At 38.5% G+C, this 22,464-nt stretch overlaps 1 protein-coding gene across 4 annotated transcripts in view; it reads left to right on the top strand.

The window, feature by feature from the left end:
* The window catches only part of MAP4K3 (mitogen-activated protein kinase kinase kinase kinase 3), a 206,459-nt gene that overhangs the window by 57,658 nt on the left and 126,337 nt on the right, over positions 1–22,464 (top strand). For 3 of the 4 annotated variants that reach the window (XR_015249002.1, XM_086700431.1, XM_086700432.1), the window contains exon 2: positions 9,016–9,073. Coding sequence is in view for 2 of the 4 variants with exons in the window: in XM_086700431.1 (XP_086556557.1) it covers positions 9,016–9,073 (58 nt within the window). In the remaining 2 variants the exon portion in view is untranslated. Of the gene's footprint in view, positions 1–9,015; positions 9,074–22,464 lie in introns of those variants that run through there. The other variant, XM_086700434.1, reaches the window with a different exon arrangement.

Raw genomic sequence — 22,464 nt, 5'->3', positions numbered from 1 at the left:
AGAACAACTGGGACACTCATAAATTGCTGCTGGAAATGGACAATGGTACGGCTACTTTAGAAAGAGTTTGATAGTTTTTTACAAAGTTAAACATACACCTATCATATGACCCAGTTTCACTCCTGGGTATTTTTGTAACCTGTACTCAAATGTCTAGGACGCTTGATTCATAGTCACCAAAAACTAAAACTAGCTAGTATTATAGCTAGCTTTCACTGCTGGAGGATGAATGGTGGTATATCCATACAATAGAAAACTACTAAAAAATGAGAAGGAACGAACTAACAGTACATGCAGCCACTTGGTGGAAGAAGACAGTTTCCAAAAGTGACATGATGATGGGCGCCTGGGTGGTTCAGTCGGTTAAGCGTCTGACTTTGGCTCATAGTTCGTGAGTTTGAGGCCTGCGTCGGGTTCTGTGCTGACAGCTCAGAGCCTGGAGCCTGCCTCAGATTCTGTGTCTCCCTCTCTCTCTGCCCCTCCCCTGCCCATGCTCTGCATATCTCTCAAAAATAAATAAACATTAAACCTTTTTTTAAAAAGTTACATAATGAATGTTTAAATTTATATGAAATTCTTGAAAAGACAGAACTGTAGTGGCAAAGATCCAGTCAGTGGTTGCCAAGGGTTGGGGGAGGCAAGAATATAACTTCCAAGGGAGTTTTTGCAGTAATGGAACTTTTTTGCTTCTGGCTGGTGATGGTTATACAAGTCTATACATGTGTTGAAACTACTAGAACTATGTTTTTTAAAGTTGATTTTTTCCAGTTATAAGCTAAATAAATCCTGGGGATGTAATCTACAGCATGTACTACAGTGATCACAGTTCTGTATTGTATATTTCGAAGATGGTGAGAGAATCGTTCTTAAAAGGTCTCATCACAAGAAAAAAGAACTTTTAAGTGTGTGTGGTGGTAGATGTTAACTAAATTTATTGTGGTAACCAGTTTGCGGTATGTACATATATCAAGTTATGTTGTACACCTGAAACTAATACATTTTAAATGTAGTAATGCCTCAGAAAATTAAAACTCCCAAATATAAATATTATACTGTATGCACAAATACATAAAATTCAGTTTTTCAGTTGTACTAGACATATTTTAGTTGATCGATAACTACATGTGGCAGTCTATTTATTGCACAATGCAGATACAGAACATTTCCATCAATGCAGAAAGTCCTGTTGGACAATGCTGTTGTAGAGTGAGAGTCAGCCAGTTTTTCCTGTAAACAATCCAATAGTAGGTCTTTCAGGTGCTTCATATGGTCTCCTTCTCAACTACTCAACTCTACCATTGTATTGTGAAAGCAGCCATAGACAGTACTTAAATGAACATGGCTGTGTTCTAGAAAAACTTTATAAAAATGGACCTGTTTCAAATCAAGAAACAGACTCTTAACTACAGAGAACAAATAGGTGGTTACCAGAGGTGAGGTGAATGGAGGGGATGGGTGAAATAGGTGAAGGGGATTAAGAGTACACTTTATCATAATGAGCACTGAGTAACGTACAGAACTGCTGAATCACTGTATTGTGCACCTGAAACTAATAGAACACTGGAATTAAAAAAAAAAAACAAAAACGGATATGTTTGCTGACCCCTATGTTAGAGAATCTGGCCTATATATCCTTTCTTCATGTCAGCTCAGGGTTTACTGGTGGAGTGACCTTGTGTTTTACCATTCAAATTAAATAAAAATTTAATTATAATTTTGAGAATGAAAGTGGGCACTATTAAGAATTCTGTTAGGACTTAGGCATAAACTAGGAGTGTCCTAAGCAAACCAGGGACTGAGATCACTCTGGCTATCAGTCTTCTAGTGTATTTAGTTGCCCTTGTGGTAGGCTCACACTCGTTCAAGTAACTGGAAAAGCAATCAAAACTATTCCTTCAGCAGGGACTGTGGGTTAGCCATCTCCCTCTGTAAGGGAGTATTTATATGGGAGGTACCCTGAGGCTTGGCCCTCCGTTTACACTCAAAATAGCCCGTGTTTTCTGTCCCAGTGCCCTTGCTCATGCTTTTCTTTCTATGCCCTCTTTCCCATCCCTCTTCTGTGTTTGTTGTTATCCAGCCCATCTTGCAAACCTCTGATTAAATGGTAATCTCCTTCATAAAGCCATCCCTGTAACACCCCTTTCAGACTTAGAAGTTGGTATTTATTTTATGAAACTCATGGCACAGTGCTTTATACCATGTCTCCAGACCTGGTGGGATGTCAGAAGTACCTCAGTAGCTTTAAGTACAGATTTATGGTTCCTGTCTTAAATCTGTTGATTGAAAACCAGTGGTGGTGTTTTGTTGTTGCTGTTGTTGTAGCTAGTTTAGTATATGGAATCTGTTAATTTAGACTTAAATTATTCGATGTAAACATTGACCTTTGTAAGGAACGTTAGAAATAGCCTTTTTTCACTTTCTTGTTTTTATTTTTTTTTAATTTTTTTTTAACGTTTATTTATTTTTGAGACAGAGCGGGGGAGGGTCAGAGAGAGAGGGAGACACAGAATCTGAAACAGGCTCCAGGCTCTGAGCGGTCAGCACAGAGCCTGACGCGGGGCTCGAACTTACAGACCGCGAGATCATGACCTGAGCCAAAGTTGGACGCTCAACCGACTGAGCCACCCAGGCGCCCCATTCACTTTCTTGTTTTTAAATTGCGGGAACATAATTGGGAAGAAGACACAGGGAAATCACTTGCTCAGATCCCATTGCTAGTTACTGGCAGGACTAAACTTCACATATCTTCACTCCCATTTCTGAACCTTTCTTCTTCATATTCATGTCAGACAAACCTTTCTAAGGTGTAAGCTTTGAATACCTGGAAGTGCTTGGTCATAGTCGATGGTCAGATTATTTTATTGGTAGTGATGGTCTCTAACTCACTTTATGTAGTATGTAGCATACTTTTTGCTTCTTAACGATTGCTTCTGGATTACGTTGTTTACTCCCACTCTCACACTCAAGGGATATTTTTCTGATAGTTGGAGACGGTGCAGTAGTCAGCATGAAATTATCTCAGAAAAATCCTTTCCCAAATTCCATCATGAATGGCCTCTAAAAGGCTGACTGAACCAGGCTGACTTCTGGGATACCTTTGAATCATAACAGTTTGCAAAATCCCCTCTAAACTGAGACCAGTTCTAGATCTGTAGGACTTTCCTTACCAGGCCCACTCCCATTTGAGAAAGGTTACCCAGGATCTTTGGGAGTGTGTGTGTTTGGGATGTCCAAGCCAGAACAGAGATAGGGAAAAAGGCATGGGGGAAGTGATGATGACCTAAGCTGAGCTTTAAAGGATTATCTAGGAGTTAGGCCCAGGAAGCAGTTGGGGCAAGCATTCGTCTCGGCAGTATGTTCCAAAGGGCAAACGTGTGGATAGCATTGGGGAATGGCAAGTTGTTTAGTTTGGCTGCAGCACAAAAATGCAAATTAGGAAGTGACGGGGGCAATATAGTAGAGAGTTTTATAGTTAAAATGCTATATTTCTCAACTAGATACACGCACGCAAAAGAATGAAATTGGAGTTCTCCTAGACGCCATGCCAAAATTCACTCAAAATGGATCATAGACCTAAATGGAAGAGCTAAAATTCTAAGATGCTTAGAAGAAAAGATAAGAAAAAAATTTTTGTGACCTTGGGCTAGACATTAGTTTTTTAGCTATAACACCAAAAGCACAAGCAACAAAAAATAAATTTAAAAACTTGATCAAAACTAAAACCTTTTGTGCTTCAAAGAACACCATCAAGAAAATCAAGACAATCCACAGGTTGGGATTAAATATTTGCAAATCATGTAACTGATAAGAGACTTACATCACAATCTATAAAGAATTCTAGGTCAGTAATAAAAAGACAACACAAAAATGGGCAAAAGTTGAATATGACATTTCTCCAAAGAAAATATTCAGATGGCCAATGAGCATAAAAAGATGCTCAACATCATTAGTCATTAGTGAACTGCAACTCAGACCACAATGAGATACTACTTCACACCCACTAGGACAGCTGAAATAAAAACCGTAACAACAAATGTTGGCAAGGATGTGGAGATATGGAACCCTTGTATATTGCTCGTGACAATATAGAATGGTCCTGCCACTTTGGAGAAACGTTTGACAGTCCTTCAAAAAGCTAAACATAGAGTTGCCGTGTGATTCGGCACTTCCCCTCTTAGGTCTGTCTGTGCCCAAGAGAATTTGAAACAAAAATGTGTACTCTAACATTCATAGAAGCATTATTCATAATAGCCCCAAAATGGAAACAGCCTAAATATCCTTCAGCTGACAAATCGATAAATAAATTGTGGTACTTCCATACAGTGGAGTATATTCAGTAACGAAAGGAATCATGCACTGATACACAATACATCATGAGTGAACCGGAAAATGTTATGCTCAGTGAAAGAAGCCAGTCACAAAGGACCACATTTTGTATAATCCTATTTTTATGAACTATCCAGAGTAGTCAACTCCATAGAGGTAGAAAATAGACCAGTAGCTGTCAGGAACTGGGAGGAGGAGGAATAGGGAGTGACTGCTAATTGATTGGTGTAGGGTTTCTTTTTGGGGTGATGAGAAGTTCCAAAGTTAGAAAGCAGTGATGGTTATGAAACTGTGAATGTACTTAAAACCACTGAATTGTATGCACTGAAAGGGTAAACTTCATGGTATGTGAATTATATCTCAATAAAAGCTGTTATGAAAAGTGTTGTAATTAGTGAAAAATTTAAATTCTCTGACAAGGAATTTGAGATTTGTCTTTATAAAAAGGGTTCTTTCCTTCCTTCCTTCCTTCCTTCCTTCCTTCCTTCCTTCCTTCCTTCCTTCCTTTCCTTTCCTTTCCTTTTTCCTTTCCTTTTTCCTTTCCTCTTTCCTTTCCTCTTTCCTTTCCTCTTTCCTTTCCTTTCCTTTCCTTTCCTTTTTCCTTTCCTTTCCTTTTTCCTTTCCTTTCCTTTCCTTTCCTTTCCTTTCCTTTCCTTTCCTTTCCTTTCCTTTTTCCTTTCCTTTTTCCTTTCCTTTCCTTTCCTTTCGTTCCGCACAGGAGTTGGGTAGGAGCAAAGAGAATCCCAAGTGCAGAGCCCTGTGCAGGGCTAGATCTCACCAACTGCGAGATCATGACCTCAGCCCAAAGCAAGAGTCAGATGCTTAACTGACTGAGCCACCTAGGTGCCTCTTGAATTTTGTCTTTAAAGCAATGGTGTGTATTCCTGAAGAGTTTTCCATTCAAGAACAACATGATCTGAATATCACTTTCAAAATAAGTGAAGAATGGTGGGCAAGCCAATGATGTGGCAGACAACTCCTAGGTCTAGATGCTAAGAATATTTATCCTCAGTTTTCTGCCCTGAGCAAGTCTGAAATTTTCACATTATTGATACTGAATTAAAAATTTTTAACTTTAGGGGTGCCTGAATGGCTCATTCAGTTGAACGTCTGACTCATGATTTGGCTCAGGCCATGATCTCATGGTTTGTGGGTTTCAGCCCTGCATCAGGCTCTGTGCTGACAGTGCAGAACCTGCTTGGAATTTTCTCTCTCCCTCTCTCTCTGCCCCTTCCCCGTTCGTACTTTCTCTCTCTCAATATAAGTAAATAAAACTTAAAAAAAATTTTTTTTTAACTTTGTACATGGCAATATTTTATAATATTTACCTTGTTCTCATTTTCTTCCTAATAAATTGCTCTGGGTGATTGCAAAAAGATTAGTAGTTGCAGAGTATAGGAGATAAGTATTACTTTTTATATTTAACTCAGTATATAATCTTGACCATTGTAAATTTAGAGACAGCAAAACATGATTTAGCTAGAAGACCAGGAATTTTTTTTTTTTTTTTTGAGAGCAAGTGAGTGAGCGCAGGAGCTCGTATGCAAGCAGGGGAGGGACAGGGTGGGAGAGAATCTTATGCTGGCTCCATGCAGGGTGTGGAGCTCGATCCACATGGGGCTCAATCTCAGGACCCTGAGATCAAAGAATCTGACACTTGCTTAATCAACTGAGCTTACCCAGGAACCCCAAAACCAAGATTCTTGATGAATCATAATGCTTTAAAGACTTTTTGTTAATAAATGTCTGTCTGCTGCGTTTTGATGCAGAAAAGCTCAGAAATTCAACTTGTCTGGGTTTTTTGTTGTAATTTTTCTTTTTGTGAATTACCTTAGTTCTGTCAAATAAAGTTACATACTGGGAAATATTTCAGAAGGTAAAAAAAGTAGTAATCATTAGGTGTCTTCTGTTTTTTTGTTCATTCTAAAAAATCATAATATTAAGGACTCCTTTGTTATCCTTAAAATTCTGGAATGATTTAAATTTTGAAAAATTATATCTGAAGTCACGCCTGTAGTAAACATTGACTTCAGTCTGATAAGTGCTACTGATAAATAGTTTGCTGTCCCAGTTTCTCTGTTAAATATGTGCTGGTGTTAACTATTAGTAAATCTGTTTTTAGAAGAGAGTTGTACATTGTGTCCAGTAGCCATTTTGGACACTCTGTAACTTGTGTTGTCAGTAGACACTGTGCCCTCTTGTGGTCAATTAGGAACAAAATTTCAGCTATAAAAAAATCCTGGCTTTCTGTGAGTTCATATTCTCTCTGCTCTTCTGTAATGGAATCACCCATACTCTGATTTTCTTTCTTTCTTTCTTTCTTTCTTTCTTTCTTTCTTTCTTTCTTTCTTTCTTTCTTTCTTTCTTCCTTCCTTCCTTCCTTCCTTCCTTCCTTCCTTCCTTCCTTTCCCTTTCTTTCCCTTTCTTTCTTTCTTTCCCTTTCTCTCTTTCTTTCTTTCTTTCTTTCTTTCTTTCTTTCTTTCTTTCTTTCTATGTTTATTTATTTTTGAGAGAGAGAGACAGAGACAGACAGACAGCATGAATGGGGGAGGGGCAGAGAGAGAGGAAGACCACAGAATCCGAAGCAGGCTCCAGGCTCAGAGCGAGCCCAGTGCGGGGCTCAAACTCATGAACCGTGAGATCATGACCTGAGCTGAAGTTGAACGCTTAACTAGCTGAGCCACCCATGCGCCCCTGAATTTCTTTGGGTGAACAGAAAACAAAACCATGGCAGGATTTTTAAATGGAGAATTGAGAAGTGGGGAGAGTAGCATCTTGTCTTAGTTTATTTGGAGAAGTGCTAGAAAAGATGGGGGTTAGAGGACAGAGTGTCTAGGGGGAGCCTGACAGGGCAGGTTCATGAAGTGTGAGGAGAAAAAGCAAGTAGTTGTGATAATGTTTGAGAAGATTTATGAGTCCTGTTTCTGTGATATACCTGAGTATTGTACAGGTACACTTTGCTGGCCCTTCACAAAATGCTCCCAGAATGGTGTTCTGATTTTATTTCTGTTTCTGTGTGTGTGTGTGTGTGTGTGTGTGTGTGTGTGTATCTTATTCAAGAGAAGGGAATGAGCACTTATCTAGCACTATATTGAAATGTCTATCTCATTTAACAGAAACTAAGTTTAGTTTGAAGTAACTGTTCAAATCTGTTTTGTACTGCTTATAATAAGTTGGCCATGGTAAGTGTTCATTGGTTATGGGAATTTTTTCAGAAGGAATGAATTTTCCCTACAAATTTCAGTTAAAATTTTTTCTTAATTTATATGGGGAGATCTCTCTTTTATAAAAATATTTATTTAAGTAATCTCTGCAGTCTTCGTGGGGCTCAGATTCATAACCCCTAAGATCAAGAGTCACATGCCTTTCCAATTCAGCCAGCCAGGCACCCCAGTAGGGGGAGATCTTCTTAATACCTTTGAGTTAAAAGGTTAAATTTTATATTTCAGCAATGGCCGTGCCCCATATCTACCTTCCTAGATTATCATCTGACCTTTTTAATGCCCCAGTATTCTTAGAAGGGTTCTGTTGTTAATGCTATCATTACTTGTAGATGATTCACTGATCTTCACCAGTCCATTAATAAGAAAGTGTTGTGGGGCGCTTTGCTGGCTCAGTTGGCAGAGTGTGTGATTCTTGATCTTGAGGTTGTGAGCTCAAGGCCCACATTGGGTGTATAGATTAGTTAAAAATAAATAAAATTTAAAAAAATATGAGAGTGTTGCAGTTCAGCTCACAGGACTGTATCTTTCTGTGATCAGTGAATTGTGTGTATTGATCTTCATTGGCTGATATGAAAGTTAAGTTTCAGTGAGCAGTTTTATGTAACAGTTATAACAGTTGCAAGTATTTTGAAAGTTCTGATCAAATTATAAAACATTTTAAGTTGACAAAGAATTACTGCCATTTGCATACAAATTGAAAAGACAGCTTCAGCTTATTACATAATTACAGTTGTAAATACCAGAAATTTAATGTTATTGATTGATCTCTTAAATAATTTTTATTTTTAATATATGGCTTGTGAAATATACTTGATTTGTACTGAACTGCACTGAATTGATTGTACCATCAGCTGTGTTTAAACAGATGCGCGGGGGGGGGCTGTTTTTATATTTATATTATTATATACTTATAAATTATTAGCTTTTCATATTCTCAGATTTTTAAGATTAAAAGTTTAAGGCTAGTTAATGAATTCAAAATTTTAAATGGACTTAGAATGAATGGCAATAAAGTGTAATGCTTAAAAGCTCAGACTCTGAAATCAGTCTTCTTGGATTAGAATCATTACTGTTGCTTACTAGCAATACGGCCTCGGCAAGTTCTTTAACTTGTCTGTGCTTCAGTTTTGTCATCTGCAAAGTGGATATAATATTAGTACCTACCTCATAAGATTGTTGTGAGGATAAATGAATTAATAAAAAATACTTAGGACAGTGCCTGGCACATCCTGAAGTCTCTGTATGTGTTAATTATTATTATCACTGTTAATTAAATTTACACTTGAATTAATGTTGGCATTCATTGTAAAGAATATATTGTTTGCTTTGTAAATATAAACCCCTTTTACAGTTCTTGCATTAAAAATTATCTCTGTATAACTGAAAATAAACAGTAAACTAAAATGACATTTATAAAGTTTTTCATGAAAACTTTTTTTTACAGTTATTTTTTCTTCTCTTTTAGGCACGGAATGTTAACACTGGTGAATTGGCAGCAATTAAAGTAATAAAACTGGAACCAGGTAAACTGAAATTTGATGTTTCTTATTGCTGTAAGCCACTACATATCTTTAAGGCTGATTTTAATGATGTTTGGTCAGCATTTTCTGATTGTTCCTAACATCTGGGAAATAGAACTGGGGTCTACTCTTTCCTCCTCCTCTTTGAGTTCTGTAGACACCTGACTCAGTTCTTCTTGAAAAAATAACTCATAATGGGGGGAGGAGGAGAACTCCTGAAGAGACTGTTCCTTCTTTTTTTTTTTTTTTTTTTTTTTTTTTAATTTTTTTTCAACGTTATTTATTTTTGGGACAGAGAGAGACAGAGCATGAGTGGGGGAGGGACAGAGAGAGAGGGAGACACAGAATCGGAAACAGGTTCCAGGCTCTGAGCCATCAGCCCAGAGCCCGACGCGGGGCTCGAACTCACGGACCGCGAGATCGTGACCTGGCTGAAGTCGGACGCTTAACCGACTGCGCCACCCAGGCGCCCCAAGAGACTGTTCCTTCTAACTCAGTGAGCTAACTTGTCACCAGTCTCTAGTGCTGTTTTTCTAGGTTAGCACTGTCCTATACTGAGAGGGCATTGTGATGCCAGGGGGAAAACACTGAACTGAGATTGGAGTGCCTGTAGTCCAGTTCTTTCTGTCCCACACTCTTGCTGTGTGAACTTGGGCAGGTAGCTTCTCTGGGTCTCCTCTGTTTTCTCAGTAGACCTAACCCTCCCATTTTATGAGTCATTAATATTGTAATACTAGTTACCTTCCAACTTGAGCAGCTTATTGTAGAGCCCCTAGATGACTCTGCTTTTTTTTTTTCTGCTTCAGCTATATTTTCTCTCTGAAATCCCCTACCCTTTACAAAACCCATGTCTTTCTGAGCTAACTACATACCCTTGTTTATCTTCTCTTAAAAGTCCTTCTTCGGGGTGCCTGGGTGGTTCAGTTGGTTGTGCGTCTGACTTTGGCTCACGTCATGATCTCGCGGTTCGTGCTCTGGTGCTGACGGCTCAGAGCCTGGAGCCTGCTTCAGATTCTGTGTCCCTGTCTCTCTGCCCCACCCCTGCTTGTGCTCTGTCTCTCTCTGTCTCTCAAAAATGAATAGACAGTAAAAAAAATTTTTAAAAATTCCTTCCCCTTTTTTTCTCTTTTCTATCATAAACAAGTAGTTGTGCTAAGTGTCTAGACTGAGTTCCACAGTGATGGTACTGCCTTTCTGATGGCTTCCTTCACAACAAATTGATAATACATGAATTTGGTAAAAACAGGTTTTATTCCTGGTGTGAGCAGAAATCCATTTGGTAGTTTTTTTGTTTCTGTTTTTGTTGTTTTAAGGAGGGCATTTTTTTTTTTTGAAAAGTCCAGATAGTAAAGTATTTTAGGCTTTGTGGACCATATGTGGTCTCTGCATACAGTTACCCCTCTTTCCTCCCTCGCTGTCTCCTTTCTCCCCCTAAAATGTAAAAACCATTCTTAGCAGACCAGGCCACCTGCAGCTGTAGTTTTCCTGCCCTTGATTTAGATCATCAGTAGACTTTTTAGAAGTACCATTAAGATGAAATTTAAGGATGTGTTGATGGACTGTGATCAAATCACACTTAAATATAATGAATGAAAAAATACTTTCTTAGTTACACATATTTACAGATTTTGTATAGTCTAATTAATACTCTAACATACAAGATAGTTTTTTCTTTGAATCTCCTCTGTTTTTTAGGGGATATTTAAAGTTGGTGAAATCTGAGGTAAAAAAAAAAAAAGTGAAGATTTGGCATTTGAAGCAGGGTCTTCATTTGTAACCAGTAAGGAGTGGCTCTGTTATTTGATGAAATCATCTCTAATTAGAAGCAGTTTGTACATACATCATTCCTTCCAATCAGTTTAGTGTTTCCTGTTTCAGGTCTTCCTGCCTCTGCTCTAAGAGCACTTAACCACATCTGTATTGTCATTCTAGAAATGCCTTTCTTTGTTCCAAGGCTTTTGGTCAAGTTTGTGTCCATAGCACTGAACTTAGTGTCTGGTACACGGTACCTGTTCAGTACCTCTTAAAACTTCCTTTAAAAAATTAGGAACTTGAAAAATCTTTCTGTTCATCAAGTCCTTTGTTTTCTGATTAATGCAGTGTTTCTGTTGTTACGATGTGAATCTTAAACTGTCATGAATATGTTGATCATTGTTTTAAAAGTAGAAAATACAATTAAATAAAAAGAAGAAAAATCATTCATGTTCTATCCAGAGATAACAGGGTTATTATCATTTATATGTTACTACATATACCCTTAAGATTACTTAACATTGGATTCCCTACCTAGATCTTCATAGAAGCCACCTGACTTTGAATACTTTAATTTCACATATCACTTGTTGGTGAGCTTGAAATATATGGCCCGGTGTTTAAAAACACAGGTCTAAAGCCAGGCTACTTTGATTGTAGTCCTGGCTTTGCCACATTGCTTAAGCTTTCTGGTTCTGTTTCTTGATCTCTAAAATGGAACTAATAACAGTAGCTTCCTCTTAAGGTTGTTGTAGGGATTAAATGAGCTAATATATCTAAAGCACTTAAAACAGTGTCTGGAACAAAGTACCGTAGTACCTTCTATAGTAAGTAGCTGTTATTACTACTAACAGTACTCCAGTTCTCGAGATATGACCAACCATATTCCATCTATACCCACCACCCTCCTTCTCCCATCATTAATATTTCAGCATGTATGGCTAAAGGATAAGAACTCAAAGTATAACCACAAACAGGAACCCTTACAGGAACATAAAATGGTGCATCTACTTTGGAAAAACAGTTTGGCGTTTTTCTTAAAAAGTTAAACATTAATTTGCCAAATGACCCAGCAGTTCTTCTCTTGTGCATCTGCCTGCACAGCTTTCACATACAAGTTCATAGTAGCATTATTCACAGTAGCCTGAAGTTGAAAAGAACTGCCCATCAGCTGGTAAATGAAGAGACAAAATATGTCTATAAAGTGAAATATTATTCAGCAATAAAAACAAACTGCTGATGGATGCAATGACATAAATGAACCTAAAAACATGCTAAGTGGAAGGACCCAGACACGAGAGACCACACAGTGTATGATTCCTCTTCTGTGAAATGTTCAGAAGAGGCAAATCTGTAGTCAGAAAGTGGATTAGTGGGCTGGTGTGTTTGTGTGTGTGATTGTGTGTGTGTGTGTGTGTGTGTGTGTGTGTGTGTGTGTGTGGACTAACAGTTAATGGACATGAGGAATCTTACTGGGGTAATATTCTAAACTGGTTTACAGTAATGGTTGCACACCTTCGTAGATTACTAAAAAAACTATTAAATTGTACTCTTGATATGGATGAATTACATGATGTTAAAATATGCCTCAGTAAAGTGATCAAAATATATAACCACAATACCATTGTTGTCTTTCAACAACTTTAATAAGTTTCCTAATAACAAGTAAGTCCCACGTACTGCAATTAGTTGATATGTCTCAAATTTCTTTTATATTTGTATATTCCTTCTTTATCTCTCCTTTTTTTAAAAAAAATCTCTTCTTTTTCCTTGCAATTTTTTGTTGAAAAAAAACTAGGTTATTTGTCATGTAGAATTATTCCCTCAGTCTGGATTTTGCTGATTGCCTCCCTGTGGTGTCATTTAATATGTTCTTCTGTGAATTGGTAGTTAGCCTGAGAGGATTGATAAGATTCAGGCTAGATTTGGAATATGGTAGAGGGAGACAACTTCATGGTGGCATGTTTACATTTTTCTAAATTACAATTCTGATGGACTGTCTATGATTTTTGGAAAAACAAAAACCAAATCTGAAATACTTAAGTGTATGTAATGAAGAATTACATCCAAGTTTGTTATTTTGTTCCTTGTTTTTTTTTCTTTTTTTTTTTTTTTAAGCAGCTGATATCCAGTTTGAACCTGACACTAAATGAAGACTTATTCAGACATGTGGACAAAATTGTTTGCTTAAATGTGAAGTTAGTGTGTTTATGTCACTGGGACTTACAGTCTTATTCATGTGGCTTTAATTTATATTTGGTTTCCTTAGCCATCCTTTGATTAACCAAAGCCTGTAACATTTTTTTAAACTTTTCGTTTGAATTCCAGTTAGTTAACATAGAGTGTAATGAAAGTAAAAAAAAAAAAAATACAATTAAATAAAAAATAAGAAACTAAGCATCATTCATCATTCTACCAAGTGTGTGAACCCTGTCAACAAATACAGTTAAATAAAAAGAAGAAACTAAGCATCGTTCGTCATTCTTCCAGGTGTATGAACACTGTCAACTTCTGATGATTCTCTGGATTTTCTTGTATGTTTATATACAAACACCCACACATACATAAACATATAGGAACCACACAGTTATGTAGACCACAAAGGGCTGGTGGAAGTTCAAAGATTGGCAAGAGTACACGACTGAGATTGGCTTAATTTGCTTGCCTGCCATGAACCAGTGAACAGGCACCACAGAGGACAAATAAGATAAGGATGCACGTGAGTAGACATGGCTCACCGGGGCGTCCCCAGGTCCTCGCAGAGGGTGGGCTACACTGGTGGTCTGTGCAGTGAGTAATTTGTCAGCCACAAAACCTAGTTTGCCATCATTTATGCTTTCAGGCTTGGAGAGTGACATCATCTGTAGTCAGCAAGTGGTGCAGCTGCTGTTAGAAAAGGCAATTATTTGTTGTGACACTGTTCTGTGCTTTTGTGTTCCATTTCTTGCAGTGTCCTCGGACCTGTAGCAGGCCTGGCCATCGCCTGCCTTACATGTAAACACATGTATGTGTATATGAGTACACTTTATTCATATAAAGGACTTATTTTGTGTATTTGCTTTTCGTTTGAAAAGCATTTCATGAATATTTTTCCATGTTAACATTTTTATGCCAGTGGTTTTTTAGCTGGCTGCGTAGTAGTTGGTTATATAAATCACATTTATTTACTCAGTCCTTAATGATTGTAACACATAAGTTTTCACGGTTAGAAACAGCATTACTGTGTACCTGCGAGGATATCTTTTGTTTTTATACATGATGGTTTTGTCATGATGAATTCATAGCTGGTCAGAAGATGTGTCCATTTTTAAGAGTTACGATATATACTAGGAAGGTTGTGCCTGAAATTTCCTGTTGTTTTCCCCCTAGACTTTTGCCCACAAAGGGTATCATTAAAATAAAATCTTTACTATTGGGTAGAAATTGATACTGTTAATTAATTGGCATTTCTTTGTCTTCTGGTAATTGGATTTTTTTTGTGAAGAACTTGTTCATGTCAGTTATTTAACAGAAATGTATTCAGTGTGTACTATGTGCCAGTCTATGATCTCACTGTCCGGCAAATAGTGGTAAATAAGGCAGACTCTTACCCTTGAAAAGCTTATATTTTAGTTCAAAGAGACAGTAAACATGTGGTGAAACATGTAAACAAATACTTTATGAACTAAAGTAAGGTAATGTTGAAAATAGTGTGGTCATGGGAGGCCTCTCAGAGCAGATGGCATTTGGGTTGAGACTTGAATGATGAGAAGATGACAATCCTGTGACAGGCGTGGGGAAGAGCATTCCAGGTAGCCAAGATCAGGTGCAGAGACAAGAATGAGTGCAGCGCAGTTGAGGACAGAGAGAAGGCCTATATGGCTGGATCATTGTGAGCCAGCGGGCGTATGAAACGAAATGAGGTTGGAAAGCTAAATTACAGGTGGCCTTGGGGAGTAGTAAAGAGATTAGATTTTATTTGAAGTGTACTAGAAAAACTTTTAAAGAATTTTTGACATCTGAGCAATGAAGTGGTACTATAAGTACTATTAGTGAAATGGAGAAGACTTAAAGGGTGGATGGAATCAGTAATCCTGTATGTTTTATTAGTAATTCTGTATTTGTTATGTGTGTTTTAGACATCTGTTAGATGACCAATTGCACATGTTAAATAGGCAGTTTGACATATGCATTTGAAGCTGTGGGAGAAGTTAGGTTAGAGATGCAAATTTAAGGGTCCTTGGCATATAGGTGGTAGTTGAAGCTGTGGTAGTGGATGAGGTGCCATAGGAAGAAAGTAGAGAGAAGAGAAGGCTGTCTGGCTGAGGTTGTAACCCTGGATGACTGCAATATTAGAGGCCTGCCAGACGGGGAGAACCCAGCTAAGAGAACTTGAGAACAGCTAACAACTTAGGAGAAATACCTGCTGGGTGTTTTGTCTTGGGAGCTCAAGGAAGAAAGTCTTTCAGGAAGGAGGGAGATGAAACTGTCAGATGATGCTGAGAGATGTGGAGTAAGATCAGGATGGAGACTTGAACATTGGTTTTGGAGACTTGGACAAACATCACATTGGTGGGCTGCTCGAGCAAGTTAAGGGGAGAATGAGAGGAAAGGAAATGAAGGTAGCAGGAAGGATCCGCCTCTCAAGGCCTTTTGCTGAAAGGGTAGCAGAGAAATGGGGCATTAGCTAAAGCGGGACCTGGGGTTATGGAGGGTTTGTCTAGAATAGATAATGGTAAGTTATGTTTTGTGCCATTGAGAATAAACCAGTAGAGAAGAAGAAATTGATGTTGCGGAAGATACTGCAGATAACTCCAGGAATAAAGTATGAGAAAATGAAAAGACGTAGGATCCAAGGTATAAATCTGAGAGCAAGGAGAAATGATTCATTTTAATAGATAAGGCAGAGGACAAGTATACGCATGTTCGGTGGTGGGGTTGATAGTGGGAAGCTTACCTGATTGGGCCCATTTTCCTTTTGGAACTATAGGGCATGGTTATCAGCCCAGAGTGAGAGTTGGAGGGTGTACTGGAGATGTAGTGCTGGAGGTAAAATACGTGAAATAGTCTCAGGGACTGGAAAAGGATACATAGAGTAGGATGGTCTGGCATTGATCAGTGACCCATTGAAATATGAAGCTGTAAATTTGTACTCTGTAGATATTGCTATGGTACAAGGGAAAGGAAAGCTGAGGTGTATCATTGTAATTTTGCTGGCAAGTATAATGGAGGGAGAGAGGTCTGTCTCAGGAGTTAAGGGTGATTGTAAAGGAGTGGTTATATTGCTTGTTCATGGAGTCTGGGCAGAGAAGGACAAGAAATTGGTATGGATAGTAAAAAATGATAAGCTCAATGAGAACAATCCTCGAGATTGGAAAATTGTTGGAATGGAAGAACTTTAGTCAGTCATATGGAAAGATTGGATGACCTGAATGGGATACTTGAAATAGAGGCTTTAAAGGTGGTACATTGGAGGGGCACCTAGTGGCTCAGTCGGTTAAGCGTCCGACTCTTGGTTTTGGCTCGCACGATCTCTTGGTTTTGGGAGTTGGAGCCCTGCGTTGGACTCTGCGCTGGTAGCACAGGGCCTGCTTGGGATTCTCGCTCTTTCTCCACCCCACCCCCTTTGTACTACTGTCTGTCTCTGTCTCTCTGAAATAAATAAATAAACTTAAAAAAAATAAAGGTGGTGCGTTGGAGCACTTGGGTGGCTCCGTTGGTTAAGCATCTGACTCTTGGTTTCAGCTCACGATTGGTGGATTCGAGCCCCACATCAGACTCTGCTGATGGGGCAGACCTGCCTGGGATATATTCATTCATTCATTCATTCTCTCTCTCCCTCTCTCTCTCCCTCCCTCCCTCCCTCCCTCCCTCCCTCCCTCCCTCTCTCTCTCCCCCTCCCTCTCTCCCTCCCTCCCTCTCTCCCTCCCTCCCTCTCTCTCCCTCCCTCCCTCTCTCTCCCTCTCTCTCCCTCCCTCCCTCTCTCTCCCTCCCTCCCTCTCTCTCTCTCTCCCTCTCTCCCTCTTTCCCTCTCTCCCTCTTTCCCTCTCTCCCTCTCTCCGTGTGTGTGTTTGTGTGTCTCTCTTCCTCTGCCTCTTCCTCTTTCTCTTTCTCTCTCTCCATAATCAGCATTAAAAAAAAAAAAACATCTAATTTAAAAAAATATCTAAAGGTGGTATGCTTATGAAGGATGATGAGATGCCCATGTGAATAGGGTGGGGCTGAAATAGAGATTGTTATAGCTGAGCAGGTTATGCATCCAAGAGGCCTGGGTGTTTTGATGATCATTTATGAGGATGTCGAGGTCACGAAACATGAGTGAAGTAGTGATGAGCCAGGTGCCACAGTGTCAGTGTGTGAGGGAGAATGGCTAAGAATTCCAGAAATGCAGCTACAAGGAGTAGGAGGTGATACCCTGTGACAGCAGCCGCTTCAGGAGAGGCTGGGCTTTGAAGGAGAAAAGGGGAAGGGGTATTTGGAAGCAACAGCGAGGACGGAGGATATCCACCCCGCTTCCAGTCCTGCAGGACGTGAGCAAATTTCTACACCCTGAGAGGACTAAAGAGGAAGCAGCATCCTAGGGGAAAGCCAGCTTTCAGTTAGAATGTGAAGGTGAAGGGAGCCTGAAGAAGGGCTGGAGGATGAAGAGGAGGTCCTGATGACCTGTGAGATCAAAGGATGCCCATTTTTCTATGGAGATACCTGTCTTTTATTGATTGATTTTTTTTTTTTTAATAGAGAACACTTCTGGGGTGTCTGGGTGGCTGAGTTGGTTAAGCGTCCAACTTTAGCTCAGGTCATGATCTCACGGCTCTTGAGTTCGAGCCCCACATCAGACTCCGTGGCTCTGTGCTGCCGACTCGGAGCCTGGAGTCTGCTTCAGATTGTCTGCCTCTCCCTCTCCCTCTGCCCTTTCCCTGTTTGTACTCTGTCTCTCTCAAATATACGTAAACATTTTTTAAAAATTAAAAAAAAAACACTTTAAAAAAATGTTTATTTATTTATTTTGAGAGACAGAGGGAGGGAGAGAGAGTATCTGAAGCAGGTTCCATGCTGTCAGTGTGGAGTCAGACTCAGGGCTTGAACCCACAAACTGTGAGATCATGACCTGAGCTGAGGTCAAGAGTCTGATGCCTAACTGACTGAGCCACTCAGGCGCCCCTATTTATTGATTTTTTTTTTAAAAGGTCTTTTTCTATGACAGGTTTTAATCCTTTGGTAAATTGCATTTTTTTTTCTAGTATGCCTTTAAAATTTTGATGACTTTTGGATACTGGTAAGTTTTTAATTCATATGTAGCTAAACCTATCACTATTTTTCTTTATGCTCTGAAGGTCTTGCTCATTCCCCTTGTTTATTTTTATGTGTGTGCATATTTTATATTCACTTGACTATTATTGTACTTTTTTCAATATTTAAATCTTTGATCCATGTGGAATTATTGTGTATCACCTGAAGTAAAGATCGAACTTGATTTTTTTTTTTTTTTTTTTGTATAATTAAGTCAAGCATCTTAGTCCTTCGGTATAATTGGGTCTGTTCTGGGCTTTCTGTTTTAATTTAAGGAATTGCCTATTTATTTTGTTGCTAATGCCACACTGAAACTAGATTTTATTTTATTTATTTAAAAAAATTTTTTTAATGTTTCTTTTTGACAGAGAGAGAGAGAGAGAGAGAGAGAGAGAGAGAACATGAGTGGGGAAGGGGCAGAGAGAGAGGGAGACACAGAATCCAAAGCAGGCTCCAGGCTCTGAGCTGTCGGCACAGAGCCCAATGCGGGGCTCAAACTCACGGACTGTGAGATCATGGCCTGAGCCTAAGTCAGACGCTCAACCAACTGAGCCCCCCAGGTGCCCTCTGAAACTAGATTTTAAAATAATAAAGGGGCGCCTGGGTGGCGCAGTCGGTTAAGCGTCCGACTTCAGCCAGGTCACGATCTCGCGGTCCGTGAGTTCGAGCCCTGCGTCGGGCTCTGGGCTGATGGCTCAGAGCCTGGAGCCTGTTTCGGATTCTGTGTCTCCCTCTCTCTCTGCCCCTCCCCCGTTCATGCTCTGTCTCTCTCTGTCCCAAAAATAAATAAACGTTGGAAAAAATAAATAAATAAAATAAAATAAAATAATACTTGTTCTTGAGGCAGATTGATTCAAACAATATTTTTATAGGATTGATAGTGGTATATGTTTGGACAGAGATAAATAATGTATTCAGTGACAGTGGAAAATAACAATATAGGTAAGTTTTCTAAAATCCTTCTTTAAATTGCAAGAATTATTTTGACTGTTGTTTGTAAGTATTTCTCAAATGCACTTATCTCAAATAGCACGCTGAGAGCAGTGTACTCACCATGATGTAACTGATAGTTATAAGTTAAATCCTCAACACCTCATGACAGAGAAATGTTGCCTCCCAGAGAAAGGCTCTCAGCGGCATTTTTTCCTATCGTTTGGTGTCACTTCTTGCTTGTTTTTATCAATAAACATTTACTGACATGCATTAAGATAAATGAAAAGACACAGTTCTTGATTTTGAAGTGTCAGCCCTTTATATCTGCCCCCTTTATCTGCTGTTTCTTTTGCATTGGCGGCCAGGAGATTGGACAGTTAGATTTGTTAAAATGGCATTTACTGAAAAAGTAAATAATGCTATGAGTTTATCAGAAGAACTTTCCTTTGAGCTTTGAGTCCTCTCTTTTGCCTGATCAAGTTACTTTTTGTCTATGCCTGGTTCTCATTTATGTTCTGAAAAGTTAATTACTAAATAAGTGCTTAGTTTTGAAGTCTAATTGTTATTTTGGAAGAGTTTCTGTGATGGGTAGCAAGAATCAAAGAGTGGTATGATGGTGAAGGAATAATGGTTTAGAATGTAAACTTTGGACCCAGAGTCCTTTGTGTGTAATTGAGGCTCCATCACAGTAAGCGCCATGACCTTAGCAAATTACGTAACCTGTTTTTATACCCTCCTGCAAAGTGGGTATAGCAGTAGTTCCTATTCATAGGGTTGTTGTGAAAATTAAGTATTTTAATACATTTAAAGCATTTAAAATAGCTATTATTTTTATTAATAGAGACTTAAAATTTTTAAAGTATAATTTCATGTATTGTGAAATTGAAATTAATAAAATTAAGTAAGCTATTATGTTTTCTTTCATTCTAGGAAACAAATGCAATAACTGATTTCTTAAACTGTCTGCTGACTTAATACTATCCCTTATTATTCTCCTCTGTCCCAACACACACACACACACACACACACACACACACACACACACACACACACCTTAAACACAGTAGACCTCCTTAGAGACATTTATGCACTTTGAGTTAGATTTTTCTTTGTGATAATCTGGGGGCTGCGGAATAAGGCAAGCTTGGGAAATTATTTCCTTAAGCTTATTTTCTTTACAGTGACTACTCAAATGCAATGAAACCAAGTTCTAGAATTGCCTTTTTTGAACTTAAATATTCTGTCCAGAGTAGGCTATAAAATCCTTGGTGAAGGTGGCTTTTTTTTTAAATTATAACCTTGAGACTTTGTATAGTTCTAGGCACATAAATGCTCAGTTGGTATGTTATTGAATGAGTACTAGTGATCAGCTATATTTTTTTTAATTTTTTTTTTTTTTGTTTATTTATTTTTGAGACAGAGACAGAGCATGAATGGGGGAGGGGCAGAGAGAGAGGGAGACACAGAATCGGAAGCAGGCTGCAGGCTCTGAGCTGTCAGCCCAGAGCCCGACGCGGGGCTCGAACTCACAGACCACGAGATCGTGACCTGAGCCGAAGTCGGACGCTTAACCGACTGAGCCACCCAGGCGCCCCAGTGATCAGCTATTTAAGTGTCAGACACTGATACTGTCAGATACTAGAAAGGCTAGAATTTCCAGAATGATGATTTTTTTTAATGCAAAAACATTTTTTGATGTAAAAAAAAAAAAAAAAACCACGCTTATGAGGTCAGTTGCTAAAGTTCTTATACTTTGCTGAAAAAGTAACTTTATAGCCTTTTGTAGGCTACCCATCCTAATTTCTGGAGAAAATGGAGAAAAGCTTTTATTATTTGCAAGATAAAATTAAGTCAGTCTCATGATAAATAAAATTCTTTTTAAAAATTTTAATTTCAGTATAGCTAGCATACATATATATACCAATATATATAGTGTTATATTAGTTTCAGGTGCACAATGTAGTGATTCAACAATTCTCTGTGTTGCTCTGTGCTCATCGTGATAAGTGTACTCTTAATCCCCTTCACCTGTTTCCCCCATCTCCCACCCATATCTTCCCTCTGGTAACCATCAGTTTGTTTTCTGTAAGAGTCGGTTCTTTAGTTTGTCTCTTTTTTTTTTCTGTTTTTTGTTTCAGATCGATCCTTTAATATGTACATGTTTAGTATTAAAATTAAGTCTATGTCATCTATGTAAGTGGCATTGATAGGCTCTGAAATGCTGGTGGGGAAAGTACAGCTATCATATTAGGTTTGTTTTCTGTTTTCTATGTCAGAGGAGGTATAGGGGAGATTTTGGCAACATAATTCAAGTACACCCAGAAATGTAGGAAATGATGATATGCAGAACTTGGTTTAACAGGAATTCACTTTCTTATTAGTGTTTTTCCAGATGGTGGAATTTTTCTTCTGAAATTCACATACCCACATAACAATAACAATAATGGTGATAAAAGTCACAGCGACCACTTTTTGAACATTTGCTGATGGCTGCATGCCAGACTCTATACTAAACTCTTCATATGCATTGTCTCCATCCTCAGAGTAACACCTTGCAGTAGGTATGGTATTATCATCCCCATCTCACAGATGTAGAATAGAGGCACAGAAAGATTAATTTGCCTTAGGGCTTTGTAACAGTGAAGCAAATTCAAATCCAGGTTTGTGTTTATTCTAGAGCCTGTGCTATTGTGTATATTGCCTTACAGATACTTCATGGAATGTTGAGAATAATTCCTGGTTCTCCAGCAATGTTCTTTGAAAGTTTTGCCTCTTTATTGAACCCGTGTTCATTTATTTTTAATTTTTAACTAAAAATTTTTATGTGTTTTATTTAAGGTAATTGCAGAGGATAGAAAAAATTATAAGAACAGTACAAAGAATTTTGGTATTTCACCCAGATTTCTCAATACTCTATTATTTTTGCTATATGCTTTCCTACATTAAAAGATAGACTCTTCTCCTGAATACTTTAGTGTGTATTTCCTTTAACGATGAAATGTCATTGTCTTACATAAGAGTACAGTGATCAAAATCAGGAAATTAAGACTGATACGATACCTATTATTTAAACCCCAGACCTTACTCAGATTTTGTCAGTTGCCCCAATAATACCCTTCTAAGGCAAAAGAAAATCCAAGATGATGTGTTGCATTCAGTTCCAGGTCTCTTGAGTTGCCTTTAATCTGAAAGAGTTCTTGAGTCTTTGTTTTGGATTCTAGGTATAGTTACTGCTACTGAAGTATCCTTGTTACTAGGCTGCCTTAAGGGATGGAGTTGGGAAATAGAGGTCCCATGTATGTGCACACACGAATATGGATTTACCCACACCTCCCCCTCCCTTCTACCCATATGATTGTCTAAAACCAATACCAGTCTAACACCACATGGTTCATTTTCTCCTGTTCATGTTTGTAACTCTCTTCTCCAGTAGAGAAACC

The sequence above is a fragment of the Puma concolor genome, chromosome A3, assembly GCF_028749965.1.
Source record: "Puma concolor isolate L17-30 chromosome A3, mPumCon1.1.hap2, whole genome shotgun sequence".
Classification (NCBI taxonomy): Eukaryota; Metazoa; Chordata; class Mammalia; order Carnivora; family Felidae; genus Puma; species Puma concolor.
The sequence above is the reverse complement of the archived record's forward strand: the minus strand, read 5'-3'. Positions and strand labels throughout refer to the sequence as shown.